This window comes from Aquarana catesbeiana, linkage group LG13 (assembly GCF_042186555.1).
Source record: "Aquarana catesbeiana isolate 2022-GZ linkage group LG13, ASM4218655v1, whole genome shotgun sequence".
Classification (NCBI taxonomy): domain Eukaryota; kingdom Metazoa; phylum Chordata; class Amphibia; order Anura; family Ranidae; genus Aquarana; species Aquarana catesbeiana.
In genome coordinates, this window is record NC_133336.1 from 143262626 (window position 1) to 143282443 (window position 19818).

Consider the following 19818-nt stretch of genomic DNA (forward strand, 5'->3'; position numbering starts at 1 on the left):
TCCGGACCCAGAGTCTTTCCACTTGGGAAAGTATTTATAGTTTTCTGGATCTCTTCACTAGTAATAGGTCAAACCAATGCCTCTCTCACTACCCGACAGCCATCCTAGCGCTATACAACCCAAAAGGACAAATGGCTCCCCTGGATGGAAGTCAGGGGGGAGAGTAGAGGTGTATAAAGAGCTATAGAACGGCTTAAAAGTCTCTAAAATTTCTTCTGGGTTAGAAACCATTTTCCCCTCAGGAGTTCTGACTTCAGATATACAGTGCTGTGAAAGTATTTGCCCCCTTCCTGATTTTTTGGTTGGTTGTTTGCATATTTCTCACAAATAAATGATTCAGATCATCAAATTTTATCATAATAAAAAGATAATAAGTAAATCCACTGCAATTTTTTTAAAATTATTTCATTTATTAAGGGAAAAAAGCTGTTCAAACCTGCCTGGCCCTATGTGAAAAAGTAATTGCCCCCTCTCATGCTGAATCATGAATGAACTGTGATTAACCACAATGTTTTGGAAAGCTAAAGTTTTAAGTTAAATTTTACTTGTCACACCCAGGTCTGATTACTGCCAGACCTGTTGAATAAAGAAATCGCATATGTCTGACAAAGTAAAGCACGCTAACAGATCACAAAAAGCCACACATCATGCCACAATCTAAAAAAAAATTTAAGAACAGATTAGAAACAAAATAATGAACATGTATGCACATATATCGATCTAAAAAGGGTTTCAAAGCAATTTCTAAGGCTTTGGAACTCCAGCGAACCACAGGGAGAGCCATTATCCACGAATAGAGATAACTTGGAACAGTGGTGAACCTTCCCAGGAGTGGCCGGCCTACAAAAATTACTCCAAGAGCATGACGACGACTCATCCAGGAGGTCATAAAGAACCCAGAACAACATCTAAAGAACTGCAGCCCTCACTTGCCTCAGGTAAGATCAGTGTTGATGATTCAACAATAAAAAAGAGACTATGCAAAAATGGCATCCATGGGAGAGTTCCGAAGCCACTGCTGGCCAAAGAGAATACAAAGGCTCATCTCACATTTACCAAAAAAAAATCTTGATTATCCCCAAGATTTTTAGGCAAATATTCTGTGGACTGATGAAACAAACGTTTAGCTTTTTGAAAGGTGTGCATCCCGTTACATCTGGCATCAAACTAAGACAGCATTTCATAACAAGAACATCATAACAACAGTCAGACATGGTGGTGGTAGTGTAATGGTCTGGGGCTGCAGGACCTGGACCACTTGCCATAATTGATGGAACCATGAACTCTGAGCTCTACCAGAAAATCCTAAAGGAGAATGTTCGGCCATCAGTCCATGACCTCAAGTGCATTTTGGGTTATGCAGCAGGACAATGATCCGAAAAGCAATAGTAAGTACACCTCCAATTGGTTCAAACAAAGCAAATTTAGCAATTTTTTAGGTTTTGGAGTGGCCTAGTCAAAGCCCGGACTAAAATCCAATTGAGATGCTGTATCATGACCTTACACAGGCTGTTAATGCTGGAAAACCCTCCAATGTGGCTTTATTAAAACAATTCTGCAAAGAGTGGGCCAAAATTGCTCCACAGCAATGTGAAAGACTCCTTGCAAGTTATCGCAAATGCTTGATTGCAGTTGCCACCAAGGGTGGCACAACCAGTTTATTAGGTTTAGGGGGCAATTACTTTTTCACATAAAGCCAGGCAGGTTTGGACAGCTTTTTTGCCTTTTAATAAATAAAACCATCATTTAAAAACTGCATTTTGTATTTATTGGGTTATCTTTGTGTAATAATAATAATAAAGTGTAGCTGGATGATCTTGTTGTGCTAACATTGCCAAGAACTTTCCATTTCCATCTCCCTGTTCAAAAACGTTCTGCCTATTTTTATATAAATCGAATCTAGTTTATTTGTTATATGTAGATGCAGATCCCTTTGTGCAGCCATTAATAGATAAAAATTGTTTATTATTAGGATCAGGGCCATATATCTCCTTTTTTGAAGTTCCAGTTGATTTTGTAGAGACCGAGTATTAGTCTTCTGTCTCTTCCGAAACCGCCGTTATAGCTGAAATATATTGCTCCCTCACAAATGCCTTTTTAAAGGCATCCCATACAACATCTGGAGAGGATAATCCAGCATTATTTTCCCAATATCCGTTTATTAATGGTATTTTATCTTCTACCTCAGGATAAGAGACCCACCGGGGTCCCCATCTCCATAGTGATGCACTTTTTGAAGGAGGGGTACGAATTAACAGATGGCAATGGTTCGAAAGACCGCTTGGTAGATATTTGGCTTCTATAATATCTGTCAACAAAGCTGGATTTGAAAAAGCTAGATCTATTCGAGACAAAGTTTTTATAGGAGGTGGAAAAGCCTGAATATGCTCTTTTTGTTGGATTTTTCCATCTCTAAAGTTCTGTAACTCCTGCCGCTTGCGCCCAATTATATAATTCCATCGAATGTTGCTTAGGGGGACTTGGTCTATCTAAATTTGGGGATATAACAGAATTAAAATCTCCCATAAAAAGTAAGTGTGCTGGATAATCCTCTCCAATATTGCATTTAATATCTCGGGAGAAAAAGGAGGGGGGATTTTAAATTGCTGCTATAACATACTTTTGTTGCCACAGTGTAAACGCCATGATAACATATTTACCCTGTGGATCGGTATATATGTTCTCAAATACACCGGGAAAATTATTTATTAAAACTGACATCCCCCTAGCATATGAGGAGTAAGTGGCGTGGTAAGTTTCTTTTTTTTAATTGAATTTTTCAGATAAGAAAAACATTTAGCATACAATCAAGTAAGATGGACGTTGTTTGTCGTGTTTTTAAAGTATTAACAGGGTAGATCATATATAAAATGAGTGGTAACGTCCAAAGAAGAACATTATAACATATATTGAGCTTTACATAGTGGCTTATTTTACTAGATCAGTAAATGGAGTAGTGTCTCCTTCTCCAGACACTCCATATGGAAGCAAACTGTGCCCAAGAGGGAGGCCTACCCACCAATTCCTCATTTTTGTAGGTTTTGCTAAAAAGTATACGACAACAACAAAGCAATGAATACATTTATATTCTATACTTGGTGTAGTGACACTCTCTTGTGATTTCTTCTTAGCGAGTGGGATCTATGGTACGCCTAGGTCATGTCATTGAAAATACAATAGCCAGTTTTCATATTGACTATCTATCTGTAGGTGTCTAGATGTTATGTTAGTTTAGCTATCCTAAAGCCAGTTCAACCACAGTTGCCAGAGCGATATCGTCTTAACGTGTGTACCTCTGCTGAAGGACATCGATGATTCATAGAAGTGTCTGTTCACTATCTCTAATGTATCTTTTGACATTGTTTGATTTGTTTGATTTCCCCATTGTTAGGCTTAATTTTGCTGCTAGGAGAACAAGAGTTGTTACCATTATGAATTGGTGCAGTGTATATTACCTATTGAAAGGTTTAGTAGTGCTAGGGTCTGCAGTATATTCGTTTTTGTGATAGCTCCCAATATTTTGAAGATGTGCCCAAAAGGATTGTAGTGCAGGGCATGTCCAGAATATATCTCCCCATGCTCTATGGCATCTCCAGGAGTTGGAATGTTGGGATCCAAAAGTAGCTAGCTTGTCAGGGCTCAAGTACCATCTCAGTGAGGGTTTTTTTTTTTTTCTGGAGTGTATTGTAGAAAAGTGATATACCTTTTTGTTGGATTGGTGAGGTAACACCAGGAGTTGGCAGGGATGTGTTATATTGGGTTTGCTAGGTATTGTAAGCGGTGAGATATTCAGAGGTAGTTAAAGTGTTCAGAGGATGGGAGGTGATAGTCATGGCATAGTTGGTTAAAAGGTTTAACTTTCTTTCTCAGGAATAGGTCCTGAATGTGTTTTTTGAATGCCCTTTTTTTTTTTTTTTTTTTTTTTGCCAGTGTTATTCCAAGGTCTGGTGTTCTTGGTATCTAGTGGGATAGGTGGGGGAATACAATACCCTCACGAGATTCTTGATTTGGCCAATCTAAGCCAAGCAATAGCTGAGGCTCTCATCGTTGGAGGGTAGGCTGAGGGGGATCAGGGATCTATTCCTAGAATCCATGATTTTAGGTCAGATTGGGGTATGATTGAGGATTCAATGTAACGTCAGAGTTTTAACGATAGGTTGGAACCAGTCACGCATTTTGGACTAGAATTGAGGCTATGTAATAGTCTTCAAAGTCGATCTACCCCGTGCCTCCAACTGACCTGCTTTTTGTAAGGTATGAACGTACGCAGCAGGGCTTTTTCCCTTACCATATGTAATTCACTGTGGTCTGGAGATTTTTGAAGTACTGTTTAGGGATAATTATGGGGATGGTTCTGAACAGGTATAGCAGTTGGGGTAGGTGGAGCCTTTTAAATGCAGCTAATCTCCCTTTTAATTGCTGCTATGTTATAGCAGCAATAGTTCGTGTTTGGATAAAGATCGTAGGCCTGAGTGTAGTTTTTATTAGCGAATGGTTTATAGTTGGCTGCTAAGAGATCTCTCACTGATTTTGGTAAGTTGAGTACCCAAGTATGATATACTAACATCTGCCCATATGTAAGGAAATTGAGCTTGTAGCAGGTTTTTGGTTGTGGCATCTAGACTTAGGTCTAGTAGAAATTGCTTAGTTTCATTTACCTTTTATAATACGATATCTTACTGAACCAATGTAAAGTATTTTGTATTTCCTACAGGGAAGAAGCCGGTTTTGTGATCATGAGAATTGCATCATCCACAAACTGATTTTGTGGGAGATTTGGCCTACTTGAAAACCAGAGATTAGAGGGTTAGAACTGATGTGGGCTGCTAGAGGTTCCGTGAGTACGTTAAAAACTAGTGGTGAGAGTGGACATTCCCGCCTGGTGCCGGTGCTAATTTTAAATGGTTGCGAGAGCATGTCAGGAGAATATTTTCGCTGATGGTGTAGTGTATATAGGGCAAGGATCGCTGTTAATATTTTGCCTTGGAATCCAAATTTAAGAAGGACCTGTTGTAGGTAGGTCCAGTGAATCCTGATGAATGCCTTCTCCGCATCCAACAATGGGAGAAGAGAGGGCGTTCCGGAGGACTCTGCATGGTGGATAATATCAATAAAACTTCTAGTGGCATCAGATGCCTGGGGACCTTTTGTGAATCCCGTTTGATTGCTGTGAAACAGAGGGTAGTATATCAAGTAGGCGTGATGCTATAGTTTTGGGATACATTTTTATGTCTAGATTGAGGAGGGAAATGGGCCTAAAATTTTGGGGTCGACAGGTTCCTTCCCTGGTTTTGGTAGTGTTATCGTTGCTTGGAGCATTTCAGATGGGAAAGAGGAAGCAGCGTTGCTGAAAATTGTGCTTATATGTGGGGCTAAGATGTGGGCAAATTGCTTATGGTATTCCCCGGTCAGACCATCAGGTCCAGGAGATTTGCCTGCAGGTAGTTTTTATAATTGTATCTCTTGGGTCGTGAAGGGAGCATTTAAGTAAGTTTCTTGTTCATTAGTTATTTTCGGAAGGTTAATTTGATTAAGGTATTGATATCTTCTAGAGAAGGTTGATGTGTGGATTGGTCGTGGTTGAGATTATATAGATCGCTGTAGTATATACCACTGCCAATTTTGGAGCTAAAATATCTCCATATTCTTTATACAGTTCACTAGGCATTTGACCTTAACATATACCCACATGTTCAGTTAACCGTGGCCTGTGTTACATATTGTAAATAATGTAGTTTGAACAAGCCAGCGTGTGGTTTTGTGTGAAGTGATGGAATCCAGTAATGGTGATCTGTGGACAGTCTGCGACCTTCTCACTGCTTGATCTCAAAAGGAGAGCTGATTGTCCAGGATGGGTTTTATGGCCATTTGTTTATGTTCTAGGAGTCAAGGCTGGAAATGGAAACATTTTTATTTGTTAATAAACAATGTCAGCTGATAAGGAACATGTGTGTTTATAACACAATTGTTCAGGCCTACTTGAGATCAGATCATAGGCCATGTCTATGGTCAGCATAAGCAGAGGTTGTATTTGTTTTTTCTAAAATCATTTCAAGACCTCTTTAACCAGTTCCTGCCAGAAGGTGGGCTTTAACACCAAGAGGCCGCATATATGCGTGCCTATATAAACCTATTTCTGTGCTGAGAGCACACTCCCTGGGGGTACTGGAAAGCTCCTGATGCATACTTGCGAATCACATGATCAGAATGCCCACTTCTGCCTCCCAGCATTTAGAACCTCTTAAAGGGCTGGGAGACAGCAGTGGGAATGGCGTTCAAAGAGAAAAGTGAGAATGGAAAAAAACAAACCTACTTGCCTCTCTGCTTCAGCTGTCCCCCACCAGTTCCAAGCCCAACTGAGAGATCACATGACTTGGTTCTCAGTCACCACTCTCTGCTCTGCCCCTCCAGTGCACACTGGAGTGTTGTGCTATGGAGGGGGTAGGAATTGCTGGCACAGGCTCTCAGCAGTGCTGATCAGGCATCTGAGTGGATCCCAACATTGTCATGATTCTTCAAGAGCATGGAGCAGATTTGAGACATCTGCCTTCACTGGGCTTTAGCCCGCTCCTTCCGGGTCACAGGAGAGCACAAGTTTTTTTTAATAGATGAGCTTCTTAATGAACTGTTTATAATCCCCCTTAACCTAATTTCACCTAACGTCCACGGTTGTAATTTCATTGTTGCTTCAAATGATCAGGTTGTCAAATACAGGTGATCAGCTCTGTGTGCTGTGATTATGGCTACTCTAGGATCCTATCCTATTACACAGATGATCATTAACTGCATTATGGCACAACAGAATTATAGCTACTTTCAGGTATCTGGTCGGTTTTATGACATTTTGCAGTGCCTCTAATATGTTAGGATGGGTCCCAGTAACAGACGTGGCAGCCTCAGTGGTTCTCTGTATTTTCTACCTCCCCGATCACATGGATTTTACTTTAGGAATCAGTGTTAGTGCTCTAATAAAAGAAATATTGAAGAAATAAAGAACGAGGAACCCTGGGATTGTACGGGTGGGGGGGTAGGAATTGTTGGTAAATAAGTAAGGGGGAAAGGACAAAGTAATAGGTAATGTGATTGGTATGACAAGTGCCCAAAGGTAATATAAAATATATACTTTATTTGAAATATACCAAAACAATATTTAAAACAATGAACAGTCCATACAAAATACCTAAACCATATGAATGAGCATACTGGTTAAAAGAAGCATACATATATGAGGTACATAGGAACCCAACATGTTTCGGAAATGCAATTCCTTCTTCAGGGGTTTCCTGTAAGGATTGTTGTATGATCTGGGAGAGGTACATAAGTAAAGCATACCAATCATTAGTATATACGTGTAATGGACGTATATCATAGGTGTGTGTGTATGTCTGTATCTAATCTATCTAATCTATCTGATCTATCCTAGAGAGACAAGAAAACCAAGAAGCAGTAAGAGATAATGAGAGGACTTACTCAATTCAAAAAGTTCACTGCATATCGCGACTGGGCTGTCACCTGACAATCTGCCAGCTAGTGCTTTAAAACATCATTGCCATATTATAAGTTGCATGTCACAGAAGGCCATGTGTGGAAGGCCCTGTATGGATGGCCAGGGGTAGTTTGGAGACTTTTTATGGTGTAAATCAAAGGGAGATCATTGAAGCCAACCAGATGCGGCAAGACACGCCAAAAACACCAGCGTCCACGAGGAACAGCAAATGCAAGCAGGGGAATGTGCGTCCCTACATATAAAGAAAAGTATATTATGGTAAAAATTTCAATGAGTGAAAAATGATTGGACAACAGGAGAGTGTCCAATGTTCAGTGTGTATGGTTATATCAATGCAATTGAAATCCAACTAAGCCTTGCTGTTATATTGGGGTTGCATTGAGGGGGTGTGGTGCAAGCATATATATTAGCTCTATGCGGCACCCAGACCAGTATAAAACAAATGTCAGGTGTATTAGTTTGATTTTTAGTCTACTGTCCTATAATCGCCATGCATTGTAACACATACAAAGAGTTGATGTTAAAGAGGAGGATCAGTGGTACAATTACCAGTGTATGGAACTTTCTAACAAAAAGGTGAAAAAATGTCACTACAGAAAGATGTGCATAACATTGGGATGTTAAGATTTAGCACTTACTTCAGGTTTGTAGAGTCTGAAGGGCAGCGACCTCCTCCTAGAGATATGATCTAGGTATGCAGCCTAGCTCTGTATCTGCACTTAGAGGTTTTTATAGAGGGAGAGTATATATGAAATACACCTGTGTTGGGTAGGGAGTGTATATACCTTTTTAATTAGGCTGATGCATTAGAGGCAGCGGGGGTTGGGGGTTTTTCGGCGTCACTAACCCTCCGCTGATCAGTGTCAGCAGAGGAGGTATTGTGCGCCGGAAGCTGTTCCCCCGGCGCGGCGGCGTGCAGCTTCCTAAGGCGCGGTGACATCAGACGTCGCAGCGCCGCCGACACGGGAGAGGAGGACTCCATATAGACCATCCCAAGGATCGGCCGTATCGCGCATGTGCGAACGGCAGATACAGTGGGCGGCCTGGAGTCCTAGGTACGGCCCCACTGACGGATGCAGTGGAGCCTACCCATGCCGGGGGACATGATGCCGGTGGTTGGCGTGACTGAACCGATCACTGGGCGATCGATCCCATATGTAATCAAGCATCCAAGCATGATGCTTCTGTAATGTAAACATTGCTAACTATGCAGAAAAACAATAAAATGGTAACAGGCCATGTGCAACTATGCATATATAAACAATTGCATGCATGAAACTTTAACCTTCAAAGATGCATGATAATACATACAGATAATGATTATGATATATATATATATATATATATATATATATATATATATATATATATATATATATATATATATATATATATATATATATATATATATATATATAGTTACAGGGTACCACATGGTGGAATACAGTTTAATTATAAGGGTACAGATGATCATGTTGACAACAATGTACAATATATGTCTCATGTGATAAAGCGTAACATCACATTAATACAATATCAATGATTTTTACAAAAACATCTATTTGAAGAAAGGTCAATTTGTGACATATATTGGTAAGTTTCATGTATGAGGTATGTCTGTAATTTATGACAGTGAGGCAGATCCCTGCTACAGAGCAAGTCCATCAAAACGAACTCGATATTTAAGTTCCCTTCATAACCCCCTGATGTAAAGCCTTGTAGAAATGGTTTGAAGCTTAATATTTCATTTAGGCCTGGGGGTGAAGTGGCGTTCAAGTTTGCAATCCACCTCATTTCACGTTGGAGAAGCAATTTATTTGAGTCTCCTCCTCTGAAAGTTTGGTGGATGCGATCCAAAACCAAGACTGAGATCTTGGGGAAACGTTCATTATGCATTAATGCTATATGGCGACCCCATGGGGAGTCTGGGTCTTTTGACTTCATAGCTGCTATGTGTCGGTACAAGCGCTTACATAGTTTCTGGATAGTTTTGCCAACATAGAAACAACCACACTCGCACTGTATAAGATACACCACGAGTGTGGTTTGGCAATTGGCGTAATGTTTTGAAAGAAAGATCCACCCATTGGGGAGGCGTGGATTTTTGTGGGTATTAATATACTTGCAGTAGCCGCACGAGCCACATGGAAAGGTGCCAAGTGTGTTGCAGGGGTCGCCACGGGTAAGTCCTTTGAATTCGCTTTTGACCAAACGATCTCCAACCGAGATGTTCCGTCTAAAGGTGATCAAAGGGTTGGGAGAAACAAAGGGGCCCACCAAGGGGTCATTTGTCAGCACATGCCAGTATCTAGCAAGAATGTGTCTTATCTCTGTGTGTTCATTTGAGAATGTGGTGATAATTCTGGTATAGGGATTAGTGTCGCGAGTAGATCTGTTACGTGGTTGTAGTAATTCCTGTCTATCCCGGCTATTGGCCTTGTTAAAGGCTCGTTTTAAGCATCTATGGCTGTAGCCTCTATCCAAGAGGTGATTTTTAGAGCTTTAGAGATTTTTTAGAGCTCTAGATTCACGTAAAAAGTCATCATTATTCATGCAGTTTCGCTTAATCCTAAGGAATTGACTAAATGGGATGGAATTTATTAATGGTTTTGGGTGGAAGCTATTCGAGTGTAGAATAGTGTTCCCGGATGTTGGTTTGCGGTGAAGTTTGCAAGCTAAAGAATTGTTTGTGTCCTTAAATATCTCAACGTCCAAGAAAGTTATTGAAGTATAGTCATAAGTCATTGTGAACTTTAGGTTAAATTCATTACAATTTAATGTAGTTAAGAAGTTGTGGAGTAAGTCAACTGTTCCCTCCCACAAGATGAGGATGTCGTCGATGTACCTGCGCCACATGGTAATGTGGCGCAGGTACATCGAGAGGTCCACATCATTGAATAAGGACTTTTCCCATTCCCCCAGGTACAGATTGGCGTAGCCAGGGGCACAAGTGCCCCTGGCTACGCCCTGCACCTGGAGGAAGTATTGTCCGTGAAAACTAAAGACATTGTGTTTGAAGAATGTAATCCAATGCCTGTAATATAAATTCATTGAATTATCTATCAGAGGGGGTAGTTTGAGATAGAATTCGTCGGATACAGGCTAGACCCTTACTGTGCGGTATAGAGCTATACAATGTTTCAACATCGATCGAGACCAAGATAGTGTGGTCAGATACTTGAATTCCATTGGTAATTTGAAGTAGGTGGATCATGTCTCTTATGTAAGATGATAGGGACGATACTAAGGGTCTAAAGTGTTCATCAACTACCTTGGACAAGTTTTCAGTAATGGATCCATTACCCGACACAATGGGTCTGCCTGGGGGGTCCTTAGGGTTCTTATGAATTTTGGGAGGGAGTAGAATGTGGGAATGACTGGAAATGTAGTACGGATGAATTTCCACATCTGATTGGAGATGATGTTGTTCAACGCTCGGTCAACGAGAATATAGAATTCCTCATTAAACCGAGTGATTGTATGAAGTTCAATGGGTCTATACCAATCTGTATTGTTCAATAATTTCATGCACATGGATATATATTTCTCGTTATTCATCAAGACGATGTTCCCGCCCTTATCTGTGGGTTTAATAACCAAATCAGAATTTTTTGCTAGATCATTAAGGGCTATTTGTTCATTAGTTGTTAGATTATCAGACACTTGGGAATTGGTGTTCATACGTTTTGATCTCTTGGGTAATTAATTTTAAGAAGGTAGCTATGCCATGATTAGAGCTTGGAGAGGGATAGAGGTCAGACTTTTTCTTTAGTTTGGAAGTTGATTGTTCTGTGGTGGTGGGATTAGTGGGTGCATTTAAATAAGCGTCCAGATCGATCGTATCGATCAGATCTCGAGTGTCGCTCTCTTCTAAGAGTGCATTTAAATCCGCTAGTGCTTGGCGTTCTTTAACTGTTTGGAAAGTGCTTGAATCAACGTCAGTTTTGTTAAACATGCTGTGCAGCTGGAGCTTGCGAGTAAACAGGTGTACATCTTTTATTTCGAATTTATCCGTTTTACGGTTGGGGCAGAAAGTAAGTCCCTTGGATAACACAGAGGTTTCATCCACTGTAAGGGGATATGATGAAAGATTAATTATGTTATACGATTGAGATGCAGTGTGTTCTATGTCTGAGAGGTGGCGGGGGTATTCAAGTTTTTTGGCTGAAAAAGACTAGGAATTTTAATGGTGGTAGAAGGAATTTCTTTTATCGTCGGTCCAACAGAAGTTGGGCCGGACATGTTGTCAGGGAGGGTAGGTGTTTTGATAGGGGTCTTGCGTGTGCGGGTCCCTTGATTCCGTTTAGGTCTACCCTCAGAGCTATCCCCATCTCTTTGTCTCTTTTGTTTTCTTGTATATCTGTTAGTTTTAGAGAATGAGTGCGATATACCTGAGGCCACAGATGAAGTATCTGAGGCGTCTGATTGGTAGCCATGTTGTATGTGACGACGTTGGTGATTTCTATTGTTAGTCTGTTGGTGCCATTTATAGGCCCGTCCTTCTTGGAAGGCCTGTTTATCATGTAGGAATTTATTTTCCTTTTTGGCGAGAATATCTCTGTTAAATGTTTCAATATGTACCCTTAGTTTCTCATTAAGCTCTGGGAAGGAGGGGTGGGTATTAAGTGTGTTGATTTGAGAATATAATTTATCTATGTTCCTGTCAATATCTATGAGTCGCCTCTTGTACTCTTCAATGAGGAGATTCATCATTTGACTGGAGCATGATTTTAAAACATTTTCCCAAGCCATTTTAAAAGTAGAATCGATGTTTTCAAAGGATGGGAAAATCTGAACCCTGAGTCCCAATGGGTTCAGGTCCTCCCTGATATATTCCTGGAATGTCCTAGTGTGCCAGTAAAGTGAGGATTTCTTCTCTAACCATTTAGTGAGATTGAAGAATAAAAAACTCTCCTTTTGGTGGACTGTTGTCCAATCATTTTTCACTCATTGAAATTTTTACCATAATATACTTTTCTTTATATGTAGGGACGCACATTCCCCTGCTTGCATTTGCTGTTCCTCGTGGATGCTGGTGTTTTTGGCATGTCTTGCCGCATCTGGTTGGCTTCAATGATCTCCCTTTGATTTACATCATAAAGTCTCCAAACTACCCCTGGCCATCCATACAGGGCCTTCCACACATGACCTTCTGTGACATGCAACTTATAATATGGCAATGATGTTTTAAAGCACTAGCTGGCAGATTGTCAGGTGACAGCCCAGTCGCGATATGCAGTGAACTTTTTGAATTGAGTAAGTCCTCTCATTATCTCTTACTGCTTCTTGGTTTTCTTGTCTCTCTAGAGTCCCTGTTTTCCTTCTCTTTTGCTTCTATAGACTCTGACCCCTCACTATCTATACCTATGATATACGTCCATTACACGTATATACTAATGATTGGTATGCTTTACTTATGTACCTCTCCCAGATCATACAACAATCCTTACAGGAAACCCCCGAAGAAGGAATTGCATTTCCGAAACATGTTGGGTTCCTATGTACCTCATATATGTATGCTTCTTTTAACCAGTATGCTCATTCATATGGTTTAGGTATTTTGTATGGACTGTTCATTGTTTTAAATATTGTTTTGGTATATTTCAAATAAAGTATATATTTTATATTACCTTTTGGGCACTTGTCATACCAATCACATTACCTATTACTTTGTCCTTTCCCCCTTACTTAATTATTTACCAACAATTCCTACACCCCCACCCGTACAATCCCAGGGTTCCTCATTCTTTATTTCTTCAATATATTATTGGGATGTGGTGAACTGAGTAGGAATCTACCTCTATACTCTCATGTGGCAGTACACCATCCTTTATTAAAACTAATAAAAGAAATACATCTGTCAAGCTGGCCATATGCCAGTAAAATTGTGGTTAAAAGTTTGTACGAAAATTCAGAAAAAACATTTTGATCATTCATTCATTCATTCATTCATTCATTCATTCGTACCACTATTGACTCGCCAAATTTTGTGTGAAAACACTGAAAAATGTTGTCAGATTTCCATGCCAATGTTTAGAATTCTATGTGTGCACATTATAGTAAGTACAATTTTTTTATATAAAAAAAACTAAAAAAGGGGAATAAATGTCCAAAAAAACTTTATCTATTAGCATCCAACAGAAGCACAAAGGGTCTTCCAAACACCATAATGTGTACATACAAAATAGGGTTAGGTGCCCGACCACCATGGCTGTAAATTGCGCTTACCAAACAGCAAACAGTATGAGCAGATGGCTTACAACCCAGCCAGGGCCTTTTAGATGTAGTGAATACTTTCACTCTCTCCAGGCTCAGATCACCGTTCCCAACTCGCAAGCTTTATAGGCAGATGGCTGATGACTCAACCTGGGATCTTAACAGATGATGATGGGAAGTAAGGATATTCACTCACTACAGCCAGGAGATCCGTTTCCTGGCAGCTATGGGCTGCCGCAGCCACCCGCCGAGGGCTCAATGTTCACAGCTCGGAAATTATTATATAAATGATTATATTATATATTTTTTTTTTTTTTTTTTTTTTTTTTATTCAGGGACATCAACACAATTCTAATCTTTTTGGCTCTATACACCACCACAATGGATTTGAAATGAAACAAACAAAATGTGCTTTAACTGCAAACTTTCAGCTTTAATTTGAGGGTATTTACATCCAAATCAGGTGAACGGTGTAGGAATTACAACAGTTTGTATATGTTCCTCCCACTTTTTAAGGGACCAAAAGTAAAGGGACAATTGGCTGCCCAGCTGTTCCATGGCCAGGTGTGTGTTATTCCCTCATTCCCTCATTCCCTCATTATCACATTTACAAGGAGCAGATAAAAGGTCCAGAGTTCATTTCAAGTGTGCTATTTGCATTTGGAATCTGTTGCTGTCAACTCTCAATATGAGATCCAAAGAGCTGTCACTATCAGTGAAGCAAGCAATCATTGGGCTAAAAAAACAAAACAAACCCATCCGAGAGATAGCAAGAACATTAGGTGTGGCCAAATCAACTGTTTGGAACATCCTGAAAAAAGAATGCACCGGTGAGCTCAGCAACACCAAAAGACCCGGAAGACCACGGAAAAACTGTGGTGGATGACCGAAGAATTCTTTCCCTGGTGAAGAAAACACCCTTCACAACAGTTGGCCAGTTCAAAAACACTCTCCAGGAGGTAGGTGTATGTGTGTGAAAAGTCAACAATCAAGAGAAGACTAAACCAGAGTGACTACAGAGGGTTCACCACAAGATGTAAACCATTGGTGAGCCTCAAACAGGAAGGCCAGATTAAAGTTTGCCAAACAACATCTAAAAAAGCCTTCACAGTTCTGGAACAACATCCTATGGACAGATGAGACCAAGATCAACTTGTACCAGAGTGATGGGAAGAGAAGAGTATGGAGAAGGAAAGGAACTGCTCATGATCTAAAGCATACCACCTCATCAGTGAAGCATGGTGGTGGTAGTGTCATGGCGTGGACATGTATGGCTGCCAATGGAACTGGTTCTCATGTATGTATTGATGATGTGACTGCTGCCAAAAGCAGGAACATGAATTCTGAAGTGTTTCTGGAAAAATCTGCTCATATTCAGCAAAATGCTTCAGAACTCATTGGACGGCGCTTCACAGTGCAGATGGCCAATGACCCGAAGCATACTGCGAAAGCAACCAAAGAGTTTAAGGGAAAGAAGTGGAATGTTATGCAATGGCCAAGTAAATCACCTGACCTGAATCCGATCTGAGCATGCATTTCACTTGCTGAAGACAAAACTGAAGGGAAAATTCCACAAGAACAAGCAGGAACTGAAGACCGTTGCAGTAGAGGCCTGGCAGAGCATCACCAGGAATGAAACCCAGCATCTGGTGATGTCTATGCGTTCCAGACTTCAGGCTGTAATTGACTGCAAGGGATTTGCAACCAAGTAACAAAGTGAAAGTTTGATGGATGATTGTTAATCTGTCCCATTACTTCCTACACCGTTCACCTGATTTGAATGTAAATACCCTCAAATTAAAGCTGAAAGTCTGCAGTTAAAGCACATCTTGTTCGTTTAATTTCAAATCCATTGTGGTGGTATATAGAGCCAAAAAGATTAGGGGTGTGTGTGTGTGTGTGTGTGTGTGTGTGATTTTTTTTTTAATTTAAAATCTATATATATTTTTTTTTTTTTTTCCTCATAACGAAAATCACTGTGAATTTTTGTTTAAGAAAAAAATCCCATTCTTATCTATTGATACTGCGGCTCACTATATATAAATAAAATATTGGTGCTACTGGTGTATTAGTAAAAAGCAAGACTGGCGTTGTTGCCCTTAAATATTAGGGGTAATGATTTTCTTCCACTAAAATTAAATAGATGATGTAGTGAATAATGGTGCAGTTTTAGCTAGAAAAGGCCTAGATGAGGTTGTGGGCAGCAAGAAGGGGGTACACTTAATATAACAGAACAAGATCTGTGTGTGTGCTTGTGTGTAATTCTGAGCAAATGTTTTAAACCTTTTCATTAAATACAGTACCTCAGAATAAATATTTTCTCTTTCAGTTCAAGTGTTGGTGGATGAAGCGCCTGTTCGAATTCAACTTTGTGACACAGCAGGACAGGTATGCAAAGAGAATAATCGTTTTTATACACTGATATATGGGCAGCCTCAGCCATGCTGGATCTAACAGTCTTTTTCTCTAGCTAATAAATATCTATATCTATATCTCCTCTTGCACCTTCAGGACCGGAAGTGCAAGGAATTTTCTGCATCAGGGCATACAGCAACACATAAACTGACAGTGGTTTTAACCATTCCCTACTCTATTTAACACTAATAAACTGTTTTGGCTACTAATGAAATGTAATCTATAACCAAAACCTTTTTTCTGTTGAACAGATATCTGATGCTCAGTTAAATCACTTTCTATTCTAGGAACAACCTTAAAGCGGTTGTAAACCGTTCATGTTCAAAACAAAACATGAAAGGCAATGGCATAATGTGCTAGTATGCATAGCATACTAGCATACTATAAAATGCTCACCTTGGAATGAAGCCCTCCAGCGCTGTAAAGTCACAGCTGACAGGGCTGACATGTTCACCCGGTGTCTTCTGTCATAGCAACCATTGTTGTGGCAACCTGTCAATCACATTCCGACCCAGAGGATGCCCATTGACTTCTGGGATTGATTATACCTCTATCCCAGGAGCCAAAGGGTGGGAGGATATTGCGCACCTCGCAGTGGTAAGGACAGAAGTGGAGCCTTATAAGGTCCTAACACTTTAGAAAAAAAACTTCCAAACATTAATGACCTAGCATCGAGCAACAGCGGGAGCCAAAGTAAAAAAAAAAATAGGGTGGAACTCCGCTTTTAAAGTGATTCTAAAGGCAATTTTTAAATTTTTAATTTATTTATTTTTTTTAATAATGTTATACTCTCATGGTGTCATTTAGGCTGGGTTAGCATCTTCGTGTTTCTGAATGCAAGGCAACCTGTGTTTCTAAAATGCGCGGAAATGCACATCGCACTTGCAATACTATTTAGTCTGCATTCTCAATTGCGTTTTTCCAAATGCGCAGCAACCTGCCTTGCATTTGCTACCATTCGTTCGGATATGTGTGTTTCCAAATGCATGGCAACCTACAAGAAAACGCACGCTTTGCCATATGTTTTGAAAACGCATGGCAATGTGTGTCGTGTTTGTTACCATTCATTTGCATCCGGTTCTTTTTGAATGCACAGCTACTTCCAAGAAAATGCACGCTTTGGCGAGTGTTTTGAAAACCCACAGCAACATGCAGCTTGCTTGCATTACCATTCGTTCACATTTGCATGTTTTCAAACGCATGGCAACCTGCAATTTAAAAAACGCACGCATTGCCATGCGTTTCAAAAATGTTCAGCATTGTGCATCACGCTAGTGTTACCAATTTGGCTGTGTTCTCATTTACACATTTCCAAAAGCGCAGCAAAGACAACATGTGCTTTGTCACGTGTTTTGAAAACGCACAGCAACATGCGTCACACTTGCATTACCACTCATTTGCATCTGTGCATTTACGAATGCACGGCAATTCACAAGAAAACACATGCTTTGCTGTGCGATACGAAAACTCAGTTCACCGGTCATGCTTTTGTTAGCATTCATTCATATCTGCATGTTTCCGAACGCATGGCAACCCACAAGAAAACAGAAGCTTTGCTGCACGTTTCCAGAACATGCAGCAAGGTGCTGCTTGCTTGCGTTGCCATTTGTTTGAATCTGTCCATTTCTGATATGCGGCAACCCACAAGAAGATGCACGGCGATGTGTGGCGCACTTGCGTTACCATTCCTTTGCAGCTGTGCTTTTCCCAACACGTGGCAACCCACACAAAAACATGCACTTTGCCATGTGTTTTTAAAATGCATAGCATCACCCTTGCATTATTATTCATTTGCGCGTTTCCGAACATGCTGCAACTGGCAAGAAAACGCATGCCTTGCCGTGCTTTTCAAAAACGCGTAGCAATGTGGCATTCGCATCTGTGCAATGTGCATCGTGCTTGAGTTACTACTATTTGCATCTGTGCTTTTCCAAACGCAGGGCAACCCATAAGATAAAGCAGTTTTGTTTTGTTTTTTTTTTTTTTTTTTTTCTGTGTGGATTGTCGTGCATTCGGAAAACTGCAGATGTAAATGCAGCCTAATGGCCACCCCAATCATGGTTAGCAGACACATGTTTTGCTGTGTACGTAAAACCCTCTACAAATGCTTTAAAACTTGCACTGAAAAACCATGTGACCCTCCACGACTAAAAACATTGCAGTGCTAATTTGGAGCATTCATGCAGGTAAGGCAGCCCATTTAAGTGTACGTTTGAAAAACACGCAAGGAACTGCAAGTGGGAACATGTGCTTCCACAACGCTGAGGTGTGAATGGAATGAAAAAGTGGGCATAAATTGGCATGGGATTGTGGCGGCCACAATAAAATTAAGTAAACTGTCTTTCAAATTTCATGCCTGGCATGTCAGGAGGATTCCAGGTGGGAAAAACTCATGTTTCTTGGAGCTTCTACATGGGTTTGGGGGCTATATAAGGCTCCCATCGCAGTTTACCTGCATCGGCTTTGGCAAGCTCCATAGGCAATAATACAGGAGCTCGCCTGCCCTGTGAGGTCATGAAGACACTCGTCAGAAGGGTCCTGGAGAAGGCGGCGTCGGAGGGAGGAGAAGAGTGGCTGCGGCGATGCCTGGCAGAGTTGGGAGCGGTGCCGGAGTTGGAGGATCCGTTGGCACCCCTGTCAGCCCCCGGGATGGATATCGAGCTGGTCCCACTGCCACCTGCGAACCCTGCATCAAGTCAGCGCTCTGAATCCCGCAAGCTACAGCGAAGCCTCCCGCTGGAACGCCCCGGGTCTTCAGCAGCTTCGGGTCAGGTGGAAGAGTCCTGCCCACATGAGGAGGAGGCTGGTGTCATCACAGCAACTCAGCACAGCGGCCGGTGTGCTCAGAAGAGGAGGGCAGCTTTCCCTCTGTCTCCCATCCGCGTCAGCGAGGGGCGGGGGGAGAGCGCGACAATCCCCGCCACTCGGAAGAGCTGCTCCTCCTACTCTGCATGACAATCATGGGTGAGCGTCTCCCATTTCTCCCTTCGTCTTTCAGGACAGCACCTGGAGAGAGCGCAGCTCCACCCACTTTCCCAGGAAACACTGCAGTCAGTTTCTTTAAAGACCGGACACTTCCACCATGGCCTCAGTTGTAGTGTTTCCTCCGCCATGGTGGAAGCGCTGCAGGGAACCAGGGGTGTGCTGCGCTTTCTTCAGGTGGTGAAAGTAGGAGGCATACCGGTTGATGTCGCCTTTTTTTCTTCAGAGGACAGCCCAGCATCCTCCCTGACGTGTGGGGGATTCTCCGGCGCCCCCTCCTCTTCATGCTCGGCGAGAGCCAGGCTGCGAGGGTCCCGCTCCTACAAGACAAGCGGCATGGGCTGTGGAGTAGCGAATGGCGTCTACTCTGCTGTCCGCACGCCTTCCGGGTTCGGATGGCGAGCGCGTCATTTCCGACCGGGGGCGGGGCCTCAAGCGGCGCGACGCGGCTTCCGGTTCCGGCCACTGGAACGCAGGAGGAAGGGGGCGGTCTCTACGACTGATGTAATTTCCGGCCCTCACAGCGGTGAGTGGCCCGGGAAAATTAAATAAAAGAGCACAGACGCCGCTGTTTGTCCTGTCAGCAATGGAGGACGATCAGATGGCGGTGGCAGGAGCAGGAGCCACACCAATCAGCCAGGCTCAGGTAAGCAGGGACATTGATCACTGTTATTACTCTATGGGCAGTTGTGATATTT

The 19818-nt window shown here is 41.6% G+C and overlaps 1 protein-coding gene across 1 annotated transcript in view; it reads left to right on the plus strand.

Annotated features, from left to right (window-relative positions):
* RHOV (ras homolog family member V) overlaps window positions 1-19818 on the plus strand; it is a 72750-nt gene that overhangs the window by 32819 nt on the left and 20113 nt on the right. The window contains exon 2 of the mRNA XM_073609973.1: window positions 16053-16111. Within this exon, the coding sequence (XP_073466074.1) occupies window positions 16053-16111 (59 nt within the window). The remainder of the gene's footprint in view (window positions 1-16052; window positions 16112-19818) is intronic.